The 13,245-nt window shown below is 38.9% G+C and overlaps 1 protein-coding gene across 1 annotated transcript; it reads right to left on the reverse strand.

The window, feature by feature from the left end:
* Positions 1-4,925: 4,925 nt before the first annotated feature.
* LOC149301062 (putative histone deacetylase 1-B) lies at positions 4,926-11,865 on the reverse strand. Its single transcript, XM_089484436.1, has 14 exons — positions 11,817-11,865; positions 9,405-9,517; positions 9,088-9,205; positions 8,902-8,976; positions 8,522-8,660; positions 8,271-8,412; positions 7,766-7,858; positions 7,582-7,690; positions 7,290-7,430; positions 6,860-6,968; positions 5,950-6,080; positions 5,699-5,845; positions 5,048-5,096; positions 4,926-4,953 (listed from the first exon to the last, which is right to left on the reverse strand). Exons 1-14 carry the CDS (start codon positions 11,863-11,865, stop codon positions 4,926-4,928), a joined length of 1,443 nt encoding a protein of 480 aa, XP_089340562.1.
* Between the last annotated feature and the right edge of the window lie 1,380 nt (positions 11,866-13,245).

Genomic DNA, 13,245 nt, shown 5'->3' on the forward strand with positions numbered 1-13,245 from the left:
AAAGTTAGTGTTTGTACTGTAGACTTATTGTAGCCCTCCAGCCTATTCTATAGTTAACAGCAGCTGTTCCTACTCTTGCTGGCTCAACACCATGGGAGTTGCAGTCAAGAAAAGTAAATGTTGTGTTCTGTTAGGTAGCATTTTGAGATATTACAAAAAAGAGGGTAGTTAAAGAGAAGTAAAAAAAACGGGACCTAACGGCTTGGAACCAAAATAGGACACTTGGTAGTTTTCCAGCAGTTGTGGTAACATTTGGCATTTAAAGTGCTGTTATTACATTTGTAATAATCATGAGATGTGCATTCCACAGCAGCTGCAGTGCCAATCCACAATGATATAAAAGCTAACCTTTTACATTCCAATTGTACTCATTATCCTATGATCATACCAGACTGGCTGTAAGTCACGGGAGCTGGAATATTTACTAACCCTAGCTGCAATACATGTTTGAAAACTACCTTGTGTCTGCAGAATGCAAACTGTGTCTCTGCCCATGTGGAGACTCTGTGTCTATGAAGCAGCTACCAGAGTGAAGGGGAGGAGACAAGCTAGAGGGAGAGGAATAGAGCAGACCAAACCCCTCAACCATTTTTGCTGACTACAAAGTGTTTTTTCTGCCTCTATGTCTACTTAACTTACTCTAAATACTCTACTGTTCTCCCTCTCCTGCTGCTCCAGTGGTCCTCCTTCAATTTCCCTCTCGTTCCCACTATGGATGCCCATGCCATTGGATCACCCGGCGAGTACCCAGTAAGTCAGATCCTTAGCTTCATTTTGTATTATAATTGCTATATACTGTAGTTTGGGTCTACCAGTCTTACGTCACTAACAGGAAGCACATTCCTTTTCGGGTCACAGCCCAAAGGCACATACGCATGAGGATACAGCTGAACTATTGTGCGAGGTTGCATCAGGGTCTTCCTAACAAATCTCAACTAAATCTCCACATTGCCAGTGTTTTGCGTGTCCTGACACTGCTTTTGGAAGAAAGGTTCTTCAGGCAGTAGTGACTATTTCCTTCCTGTGCTTCCTCACTCTTATTGTTGGAACATCCAAAATTCCTGTCCCCCTTCCATCCGCAATTACAAGTAAGGGGGAAAGGTGACATTTAATAGTCCTCAGTAAACCACTTAACTATTCCACTAGGAGTGGCAGGTCTAGAGAAGAATTGTTTTGTAAGAATAGTATTCAGATAGTGCCAGGATTTCCCTTACTATGACATTCCAAGTTATCTGTTCACTTTGTGAGCCTTAAAGGGGAAGTCCCATAAAGCAATATTTTTGACTATTTAAATATACAGAACACACTATTAGATACATTTTGACAAAACTAATAAATACTTAGCTTTATTTACTTTTGTTTCAATAAAACTTCATTTATCTGCAAACATGGTGGTGTATAAATTATTTTAAGATTACAGCCAAGGGCTTGGGCTGTACTGCATTTGTACAACATTTTTTTTATTATTATTATAAATCTGTATTCATATCACATTTTACTTGCACTGGAAACTTGGCCCTTGGTGTTGGATATGGGCAGGACTTTTTGTTCCTACCTCCCCTTGAAGACTTCAGAGGTTCGGCCTTAACAAGGGGTGGTAGAAGATCCAGCGTTCCCAGCTAAGGAGGAAAGGAAATGGTTGCATATCCCTTTGGAATGTGGCTCCAGAAGATGAAGACTAGGAACCCAGTTGTTTACTGTGGCCTTACAACAGCACAGATTTCAGATATTGAAGCACAGTAGCAGACTTAATTTATTCAAATAAAAACCTACCAAACAGATTGTAAGGCTCAGGACTGCCAGGCAGAGTTCATGACCAGAGGTGCTCCCATTTGGCCTCCATCACTCATTCTATAACACATCAAGAGACCTTCACACCAATTCATTGCCCTAGGTACCCATCTCTACTGTGGGGTTGGCTGTGAGTAAATGATGTACGGGAACAAAAGTAAGGAAATGTAAAAGTATTGATGACACAGATGGTTATAAAAATTTATCAATCCACACAATTAGTAAAATTGCCATGAATTATATCCAGAACCCAAGGCAGAGATACATGGTTTTACAGCATAATAGCAAATTCACAATTACACGATTTATTTTTAATCTATGAAGGCATGGTCTTTTTAAGCATGTCCAGACTGTCCAATATACACAACATTAAATTGTTGAAGTGGGAAAAACTATATAAGCTTAAACCAGTAAATGGTATGACACATTTACTCTATTTGATTTACCGCCATATTCTGCAGAGGCTCACTGTAGCAGAAAGTGGCAAATGGTAGAATCCTAGGGCTAAAAAAGACTGCAACTACCACAGTGCCACACTGAGTAAGAGCAGGGCACTCTCCTGTGGCAGCCTGTGTTAACATTGTCAATTTAAGTGTCCTTACTGTTTACTATGTACTAATGGAGGAACACAATAGCACTTTTACCAATGTAACATGGCCTGTGATAACCACATCCTCCTAGCAGACATTCATTTTACTGAATTTATCCAGCAGTGCCATCTTGTGGTGTAAAGGAGAGCAATTTCCACCTAACAGCTTCCACGATGGAGCAAAACTACAAGTCATCCATGAAGGTTAAGATAATATGGGTGCCATCACCACACATTCTTATGCGATTTAATCACGTGCTTGGAACATAATGTCGCAAACCCTCATCGTACAGGATACCAAGCCAAAATATTTTTATTATTATAGCGATATAGTGATTGAGTAGGGGCAATGCATATCGTAATTAAACACTTTAAACAGGCTGAAGACTAATCCCCTTGTAATGAAAATAATTTGGTTTGGTAGCTCAAATCACTGGTTACTCCATATTACCAACGATGTCGAGTCATTCAGCAACACCGATATCAGCATCAGGGGCCATGACTGGCCACTCCCTGGGCGGCAACATCCGTTATACACTGTATGACAGCAGACGATAACGACGCATTCAGCAACACCGAACACTCACCCCAGGATGCACCGCGTGATTTTGCCATTCGCAAGATGGCTGTGCAACCACTTCCCCCCCCCCCCCCAAAAAAAACACAAAAAACAACACAGTTGGAAAAGTTAACCAGGCTCAAAGATTGGGCATATGCATGGGGGGGGGGGGGGTTGCACTTTCCAAATGTGGCCTTCTACCCCCCCCCCCCAAACACCAGACAAACCCACGCATGGGTGGCATCACTGTACTCAGGAGATGTTGCTGAAGACATATTGGGGTCTTGTTTGATAGTGAGGTGAGAGACTTAATTCGACTATTGATCTTCGGACTTTTTACATACGGACTTACTGATCATTTTCTACCACCGTGAAGGACATCCTCACACTGCTTTTACGCATAACATACCTGTTATGCCTATCCGCTTGTAAGTTTTTTACCTTTATTTATTAAAGAAATAAACTTTTATTGCACTATTTTCGGTTTCTGACTTCTACCACAGAATTTCCAAGACAGCACGGATTCCGTATTATTGATGAGCTACTGTTTCAAGCACGTTTGTGAGTGCAATCATTATCACATTTTATTTTCTGTGCTGAAACTTATTACACTATATTTTTTACTTTTTTTTCCCCACGTCTTTTGCGCCCCGGTATTTGACATACTGTTGATAGTGAGGTATACCTGAAGCTATAAATTTATACCTGAAGTATAATTTGTGTGAAGAACAAAAAACACACAAACTTTGGCAAAGGCGGGTAGTAAAATCTCATGCATGGAAAGGGTTAAAATACCAACATTTGAAATACCTTGAGGTGTCTAGTTTTCAAAAACATATGGTTAAATATATGATGGGGTAAATTGCACTGGCCGGCTTCAAAGATACCCGAAATAGCACATGGGGCAGAATGACCAGATTTGGAAAGAAAGTGGTTTTGCCCAATAACTTGTGGGGAAGAAAAAAAAAAACAAAAAAAAAACCATTGCGCATTTCTAAAATCAAGACAAATCTGAAGAAAGCCCTTGTCCTGAACAGAAAAAACACGTTACTTGTGTGGGTACACTAAATGAGTGAGAAAATGGTCTAAACACGAGCACCACAAAAGTGTTACAAAAAGTAAGACAGGCTGGTCCTTAAGGGGTTAATCTAATGCAAAACCTCATATCACAAAAAAGAAACACACAAACCACCTGTTCTATAACATTTTATTATTACAAAAGATTCTCCACAATTTACCATAAAAAAATGCCAGCACACAATGGACATAAAAACCCTGCATCCCCTTTGCTCCAAATATCTTCACCCCCACTTATATGAAGCCCAAAGTGTAATTCAAGCCCATAACTGGTGAACAGGCTTCTCCACCTCCTCACACCTTCTGTTTCATAACATCGAAATGAGTTAGCAGCAATGGTCAACAAGGAATCCCTGAAAACTTTTAGGAAAGGGGACATGCACCCCCCTCCTACAAGCATATGGTTACCACCAAATGGAAGACAGCAGGGTCCCCCATCTTCCTTACTAACTAAACCCTGAGCCTAAAGGGGAATTTCTCTCATTTCACATTTTTCCCCAATGTCTGAAAGCAGAGCCGTTTGGTTGTGGACAACAGCAGAAGTGTTTATGTGGGAACTGGCAGGGATGTTCCCATAATGCACCGTTTCTTACGGCATTGCATTAAAACAGAGTAAAAACCAAGGTTGACAGTTAATCTCTTTCTTGCATTAGAGAAGCAGGGCTCGTGCTACTGCAACACAGACCAAGAAGTGTACTATTTAACTCTAAAAACACATTCATACTAGAGGCATTATGAAAATTCCCTCTTACCATTATCCCCCCTTTCCTCCCACAATAGCCTCTGGAACAAATAACTTAGCCAGTCCAGGTCTTTATATTTTATATAAATGTTTCTGTACAGGCAATATAAAATATAAAACCACAAGGATCACTTGGTCTCGGGATCTCTTTCCTCCACCAGGAGCACTCAGGCAGATTTAGTCTCTTCTTTTACCCTGAGGAGAGATTTGAACAAAAGTGGTCTATGAGTACTTACATAAAAGCACCTATCAAAAGGGGTAATAAAACAAAAACGGTTTTTGTTCATACCGCTTGGCCTCTGTCTTCTCTTCCTTAACCTTTTCCTCCTCCTTGTTATCTGTAAGAGATTTTATTTTTTTATTTATTTTTTTGTTTAGGATGCTCAAGAGACAGGGAAATAATTAAAAAAAATCCACACATTCCAAAAAGTTGAGTCAAGGTCTGTATCACTTGGGCTATAGCTTTTAGCCTCCAGTTAATGTAGTTTTAATGTCTTTAGTAAAATGTGACGATATTACCTCAGCACAAACTTAGTGATTAACCTATTTTATTTAATTCCGTACATAATTCCTGAATGCCAAAAAGATTATCTTCCAAAAGATAGAGGAAGATTTGTGAGGCAGTAGTTTTTTTTTCTTTTTTCATTAAATGGGACAACAGTACAAAGTTTTAAGAGTAATGTTATTGTCATAGTAACCAATGGATTGTGTGTGGTTAAGTAGACCATTTCACTGGTTGCCATAGTGATAAGACCACTTTTCAGATTTTCCACAAGACTCCAATGACTAAAAAAGGTGACGCTTTTGTGCTTACATAATGGAAATTAAGACATTTATTTCTTCTTATATAAACGCCTTTGCATTTATTTTACAAGTTCACCTTGGACGCATACAGAGTACAAAGAAACCAACACCAGGAAATAAATGTCACATTTCTCACCTTTTTTGTCCTCTGCATCTTTCTCCTCCTCTGTTTTGACACGTTTTGCTTTTTTGAAATTGGCCACGTTCCTTCTACCACCTTCTCCTTCGTCCTCAGAGTCTGAGAACTCCTCGTCACAAGCAATTCGTTTGTCTGAAGAGCGAACTACCAAAAAAAAAAATAAAAAAAAAAAAATACAGCATGCCAATGTGTGGTCTGCCAGCACATGCATCTGTAACCCACAATTACATATCCGATTTGTTCCTTACTGGAAATGCGTTTATCTGGATCTTCCTCATCCTCATCTCCACTGTCGTCCTGTACCGAGTCCTCAGGGATGGCCTGCATTTGAACCCCAGGAGCATGTGGGAGCATACGTAGGTTCTCAAACAGACGCTGCCTGCACAGCACAAGATCATATCAGTCAAACTTGAGCATGAACAATAGAACAAAATACCGGGGCGCAAAGACACGTGGGAAAAAATAAAAATAATAATATAGTGTAATAAAATCTCAAATATTTTGAAGATAAAAAATGAAGTAATTGCACTCACTCTCATTGACTTTGAAAAATTCTCCTGAGGAAGCCGACGCCATAGTCGGCGAAACGCGTTGAGAGACTTAAGAAATATTTTATACATATTATCGACCTTCCGGATTTTATTGAAAAGGACATCCTTCGATTGCTTTTATGCATGACAATTTGGTTATGCATATACGCTTGTGAGTTTTTTACCTTTATTTTATAATAAATATATCAAACGTTTATTTGCACTATTTTTGGTTTCTGTTCCTTAGCACAGTATTTCTAAGGATATACAGACTCCATCACTTTGATGAGCGCCTCACCTTGAGCACGTTTGTGAGTGCAATTACTTCATTTTTTATCTTCAAAATATTTGAGATTTTATTACACTATATTATTTTTATTTTTTCCCACATGTCTTTGCGCCCTGGTATTTTGTTCTATTGTTCCTGTTAACACTTATGAGGAGTGTTATTCTCGGGTAGCAGCAGGACCTGTAGGGTATTTATAAATATACTATTATTATTTTCTTATTATCATTCACCGTTTTTTGTGGAGGTGTTTCTTTCTTGTTTTCTATTGAAACTTGAGCATGAAGTATGAACTACATAAAACCACAACGTTTCTCCAACTACTTTGTTCTGTGCACTCACTTGATCTTTTCCAGGTACTCATTGGTGTTCTGGTTGGTCATGTTGGATGGGCTAATGTGTAGCTTGAAGTCTGGTCCAAAGTATTCAAAGTAATCATTGTATGGAAGTTCTACAAGAATCAGTAGTACACAAACATTCATTTAGATGTTGAAAGGAACAGTTGCCTAAAGCTTAACTATATATAAAAGGTTGCTTCTTCACACACATGCCTTTTAACCCCTTCATTGCTTCTTCACACAAGAATTTATATAGGACAATGAACTATTGAGCTTGTGCTGAAACTATCTTTGTCTTTACTGCAACCTTTACCACTCTGAATCATCATCACTCTTTATATACATAGACAGACTAATGAGTATACACTATTTTTACTGTCTATTGGAGTCTGCAGGCTTTAATATTTAGAGAAATATGTTGCCTTTATACTAACCGTTGGGGATCTCCGTATCCAGTGCTACAGCCGTTTCAAAGGTCCAGCAGCGGGCAACATTTCGGATAGTGTAACCTCCCCCACCAAGCATCAGTAATGGAAGGTTAAAGGTCTTCATAAACTCCACACATTTAGCATGACCTAAGTAATATCAAAGAGGAGACATTAACAAAATTCAAAACACAAAGTCATGCTGTTTGTTGACTGAATACTATCGTTAGCAGCACCTTGTCAATACCCACAAGATATCACAAAGTCAGAAACCCACCCCATGCTGCCCTTTGTTACTCACCCTTGATGGTCAAGTTAAAACACCCAAGTCTGTCCCCAGAGAGCGAGTCAGCCCCACACTGCAGAACCACCGCACTGGGCTGGTACATTTCCATTACTTTGGACATCACCTGTTAAACAAAATAATATGAGTAGCACCCAGCAAAAAAACTTTCTTGACATTCTATCCACTTGAGGAAACTTACCGGTTTAAATATGGCTTCATAAGACTCGTCATCAATTCCATCCCGTAAAGGGTAGTTTACTGCATAGTATTTTCCTTTTCCGGCCCCAATATCCTAATGAAAAGGTGATCAGATTAGTAACATCTTTTTTACTGCATGAATCTGTCAGCAACTTTCACACTCAGTTTCCACAGTATTAAGCTCCTAGAGCCATTGACTTCACCCAGGTAACAGACAGACAATGATTTTGTCCGCCCGACATAGATTTGAAGGACTATCATGTCTTCTGCTACCTTTTCTATTCAAAGTCCATTACCGGACACGTTTTTATGTACAGGGACCATGATATCGGGGCAAACTATTGTTGCTTAAGACACAAATTTATTTTTAAGCCCAGGATACATAATTAAAAAAAAAAAAATTCCAAAACTTGTTGTAAATAAAGATTATTTTGAACTGAAAGAAAGTAGTCCTATTATAGAAGTAGATTTAGGTTTTCTGTTAGATATCTGACATTCGAACTCACCCTCAGATCCCCAGTTCCAGGAAAATATTCTCCATACTTGTGAAAGGAGACAGTCATGACCCTGTCTGTGGTGTAGAATGCTTCTTCCACACCATCACCATGGTGAATGTCAATATCTATATACAAAACCCGCTGGTGATACCTGCAAGCAAAAAAATAAATAGTAAAAAGGTGAATAGGATAAGAAAGAAAGAAAAAAAAAAAAACATGTGCCACCTTAAAGGCTAAGACACATCAGATTGCATACATACTTAAGCAATTCCAAGATGGCAAGAACAATGTCGTTCACGTAACAGAATCCAGAGGCCTCTGATTTCTTGGCATGGTGAAGGCCGCCAGCCCAGTTTACGGCAATGTCTGTCTGCTGTTTGTTCAGTTTAACAGAACTTGCTGCAAGTACAAGTAATGGAAAACCATGAAGAAAACTAAAGTTGAATTACACTTTATAAAATATACAAACGGAATAAAGGGGACTGCTAAGCGGAGTTCCTGAAACATATGCAAGTTAAATGCAGTAAAATTAAGAGGAAACAATTTAAAAAGCAAGTTGTATTAAATATAGGTTCCTATCAACAGTTTACCAGGAAAGTGCAGAGCTAGGCATCATTGACTCTGCAAGGGCTGCACTTACCTACAGATCCACCTGTCGACAACTGACAGAACTCAAACAAGCCATCAAATACAGGACAGTCCTCTCCAACATTAACTGAGAAAGACAAAAACAAAATTCTATTTCAATCTAAAATTGAACTCACTTCCATTTTATGCACAATTGTGGTGTGAACACCCACACTCTCCCAAATTTGGAGAAACTTACACCTTTGCATCTGCTTGCTGTACTCCGACATGTTATCTGGCCGAATGGACCGCAGGAATTTGATGTAATCATCGCTGTGATATTTGGTCATTTCTTCTGCATTTGCTTTATGAGGTCTCTGTTATAAGATAGCACATTGACGTCATTACATGCCGTCTCTCATATTCCCTACCCACTGTTAAATATGTTGGTGGTTTGTGAAGGTCGATACCATAAACATACATTAATGCCAACATTCATAATTCAAGTACAAAAACATCAATTTCCCACTTTATGGTCCTCCCTAATGTCCAGTGCTAAGAAATATTCACACTTACATAGATTTCCATCTTACGGTACAGGCCATAGTTAAGAAGTAGATTGTGTGTCATACGAATTCTATGAGGTTTCATGGGATGACCTTGTCCATAATAATAGTTTCCAACATCACCTGCAAAATTAAAAAAGGGAAAGACTATTCAGATCCAAAAAATAAAAAATAAAAAAAAAACAATCCTTTTTTTTTTTTAGCATACACATAGCACTGTGCAGACTAAGTTACTCCAATACGTTGAGGGAATGGTTATACAGAGCATCATAAAGTGCCCTCGATACAAATGTGTGCATTTATATTATACGCAACTAAACATGGGCCATGAGGGCCCTACCTATGAACTCTGTCTGTTGCATATACAGATATACATACTGAATGCCAATATTTCTAAGCTTTTTGACATCTTTATTGATGTGATCTTTATATGTAATTTCACATACATGAAAATCATTAATATTGTTGTTCCCATGTCCCTACATCACTTTGCACGCATTATATTTTTTATAAAAATACTGCAAATCAACAATAGTTGCTCATATTCTATAAAGTCTGCTAAAGTGATCACAGAAGTACCAGTGATACTTCAAGAACACCAGTGCTGAATCAAGAGCTAGACCTGTATTTCTTTTTTAAAAGTATGTTACTAACGTTAATGCAATGTAAATAAAAGAACAAAAATTCGCATGAAGGTTGAGGACTGATCCTTGCCACCAAATGCCCTTTCCAGTGGCACCCTAGCATGCTGACCAAGCCATGAACTCAAAAGGAGAGGCCAATTGGCTATGCTGAATCTTTCATAATTAGGTTTATTATAGGTTTCTAATAAGTCATGGTAACCCTCATAGGTAAATGAATATGACATTAAGCTTTGTGCCATCTTATTTTGATCCTTATGACTGCATCTCTCCCTTGTGCTTACATTACATTTATTTATATAATGCCAGCAGATTCTGTAGTACTTGACAATGAGAGCCGGTAGAATAAATTTAAAACCCCAAACAATAACAGACTGGTATAAAGGAGAAGAGGGTTAATGGGGGGGGGGAGAAGATGGAACGATGGAAGAATAGAGACGAAGGTCATGAGAGGAACGCAGAGAGCGGACAGGGGTGTATTCAGATAGGAGAGTAGAGATATAAGGGGGTGCAGAGTTATTAAAGGCTCTGTAGGTCAGGAGTTTGAATTTGACTCCGAAGGATATGGGGAGCCAGTGGAGCGGGAGATGAGGAACAGCGACGGATAAATATTAATCTAGCTGCAGTGTTGAGGATGGACCGGAGCGATAAAAGGCAGGAGAGGGGAACACCAGTTAGTAGCGAGTTGCAATAACCCAGAGAGGATATCACAAGGGAGTGGATTAGTATTTTGGTCATTTCTTGTGTGAGGAATGGGCAGATTCAGGAAAGGGTTTTCAAGTGAAAGCGGCAAAATTTGGTGAGGGACTGGATTGTGCTTTAGCACTTTGATTTTACCAGCCTTGGTTAGCATAGCCAGGTTTAGGTAAAACTGGCAAACAGAATGTGTTTGGCATGGATGTTAACATTACCTCCACCAGCATTAAACACTCTTGTACAGTGTTACCTTTTAGGGTATCAAATGGAACAGAAAACAAGGAGCGCCAATCTTTGGTCTGCTTCAGAATTAAGATGGCTACTCAGGCAAGAACCATTTTGACAACCTAGTTTGCCCATTTTAACTGCTGTAAAGACTCAAACCTTAATCGGACCTTGGGCTTACATTCAGGACAGAATTATGCCACTTGGGCTTACATAAGGTTATTGTTAACACTGGTTACTTGAGTACAGGTGTGCTTATAAAATCTTCCCTTTATAAAGAAGCACAAATTTAACGTTGAGTGACGTTTGTTATTTATAATTTCATGGACAGAATGGAAGCACAGACTCAGAGAAGGACATGACAGAGAGCAGCAAAACATTTCTTTCCCCCATCGTGGCCATGTGAATGAGGAAAGGAAGAGATCTGCTTGTCTGGGATCAACCCATAAAGAAATACGATAGAACCTGCATACTTTTGGATAGTGTCAAGTGCTCATAGTTTATAGAAGCTGAATAAAAGTGAAATAAGGTTACTACCCATAAGTATGTGTGTGTGTATGTATATATATATATATATATATACACACATATACATACATACACACACATTGAAGAGGTCATTGTAAAGGTTCTGGGACTTCACGTTATTTCGTAGTTATATAATCCACCACATGAGATATTTTTATTCCCCCGCCAGGTTTTAAGAGCGTTTAGATCTCCCCTGTGTATTAACCCCCCCACCCCCGGAGCCACTTTAATTATTCAACGCCCGTACTAATCCTCATAACTCTGTTCGCCCTTACTGCCCGAGTGTATCTTACTAACCAGTACACCATTTCCTTGTCTTTTCTTATACTCACCATCGTAGTAATAACACACTTTTTTCTTTGTTCCCTGACTATACGCCATTTTCCTTCCTCGAGTCAGGACTCCTCTTCAGCTCGCCGGCCTAACGTCCGCCAGAAGGATTCTCTCCACAGCCAATCACCACAAAGATCCAACGCCCAACAACAAGACAGACAGCTGGCTAACCTATCATAAACTTTACAGCTGAGAATAGGCGGGGTTATGCGTTCTACTCGCAGACTGTACCAACATCCACAATGGGAGGTATAGTGGTCCATGCATATTCAAGAATTTCCAGATTTCCCCGAAACATTGTTGTTTAACAATGGTCAAATAATAAACCTACTTTCTCTGAAAACCATGAGAGCACAGTAGCGTGGTCGGCGACTATGTGTGAAATTGGATTACGGCCCCCCCACGTGTTTCACTCCTTTAAGAGAATAATGATTTATTGATAGTATGGATTGTACCATTGTCCGAAAAATGTGGTATTACGGGGTGTACGTCTGGCCTTTCATTGCCGCTGTGACTTGTATTTGCTGAAACTTCCGTGTTCATCTTACTTTGTATCTAAAAGAATCGGTGTTGCATATACATAAAATACAATATTCATTTCGTGTGGCTTTATATAGTAATACCACAGTTGTAAAGGCACAGACTGTATAAATCCTTGAACTAACTGAGAGGGAATTGAAAAACATCACTTCCTGTATAGGTTATTTCTCTATGTTTACACACTGTCTCCATGAAAAAATAATATTTTGAGTAACAAATTTAAATACAAATTTACTTTATGTCATTATTTGAACTGTAGGTAGGTGGTATTGTGCACTGGAGCCTTTAAATAACTCAAAACTCCAAGCCACTACCACCCCTCCCCCTTTTTTGCCTTGCGTGTTTGAATAAAGTTGTGAGGCCTAAAATATTCAATGGGTCCCTGTTTCTATTGTTAATGAAGCAGGATGTTTGACTTATATAACATTCTAAATAATTTTGTTATATAGAATATATAGCACTGCTTGCAAACAAAGATATATATTGTTATGTATGTTTGTAAGCAGTCAAAATACCAGGAAAATATTGTACTGTAATCTCTCACTCCTTTAACCTCCTGCTTGTCTAATATTTATTTCTTAATGTCACAATGCTACCAGAAATTTAATTTAAAGCTGAACTTCTCAATCTCTGTTAGTTAAAAGCATGTCTATCTTTCGTATTAACTCAACACAATGTCTTGAGATCTCCTTTTATCCTTCACATTAAATCCTTACCCAGATCCTGCCACTTGCACCTAAAATGTGTTTCTTGCTTCTGCCCTTGTTCTCACCCAAGAAGCCCAGAAATATTTTTTGTCTCCCGCCTTGACTATTATAACACGCTTCTCGTATTCCTCTGTTTCGACTCTCTCCTCATAACAAAATATGTTTTTAAAACTCACTTCCA

The sequence above is a fragment of the Sceloporus occidentalis genome, unplaced genomic scaffold (assembly GCF_023333645.1).
Source record: "Sceloporus occidentalis isolate IW3139 unplaced genomic scaffold, rSceOcc1.0.p SCAF_22, whole genome shotgun sequence".
NCBI classification, from domain to species: Eukaryota; Metazoa; Chordata; class Lepidosauria; order Squamata; family Phrynosomatidae; genus Sceloporus; species Sceloporus occidentalis.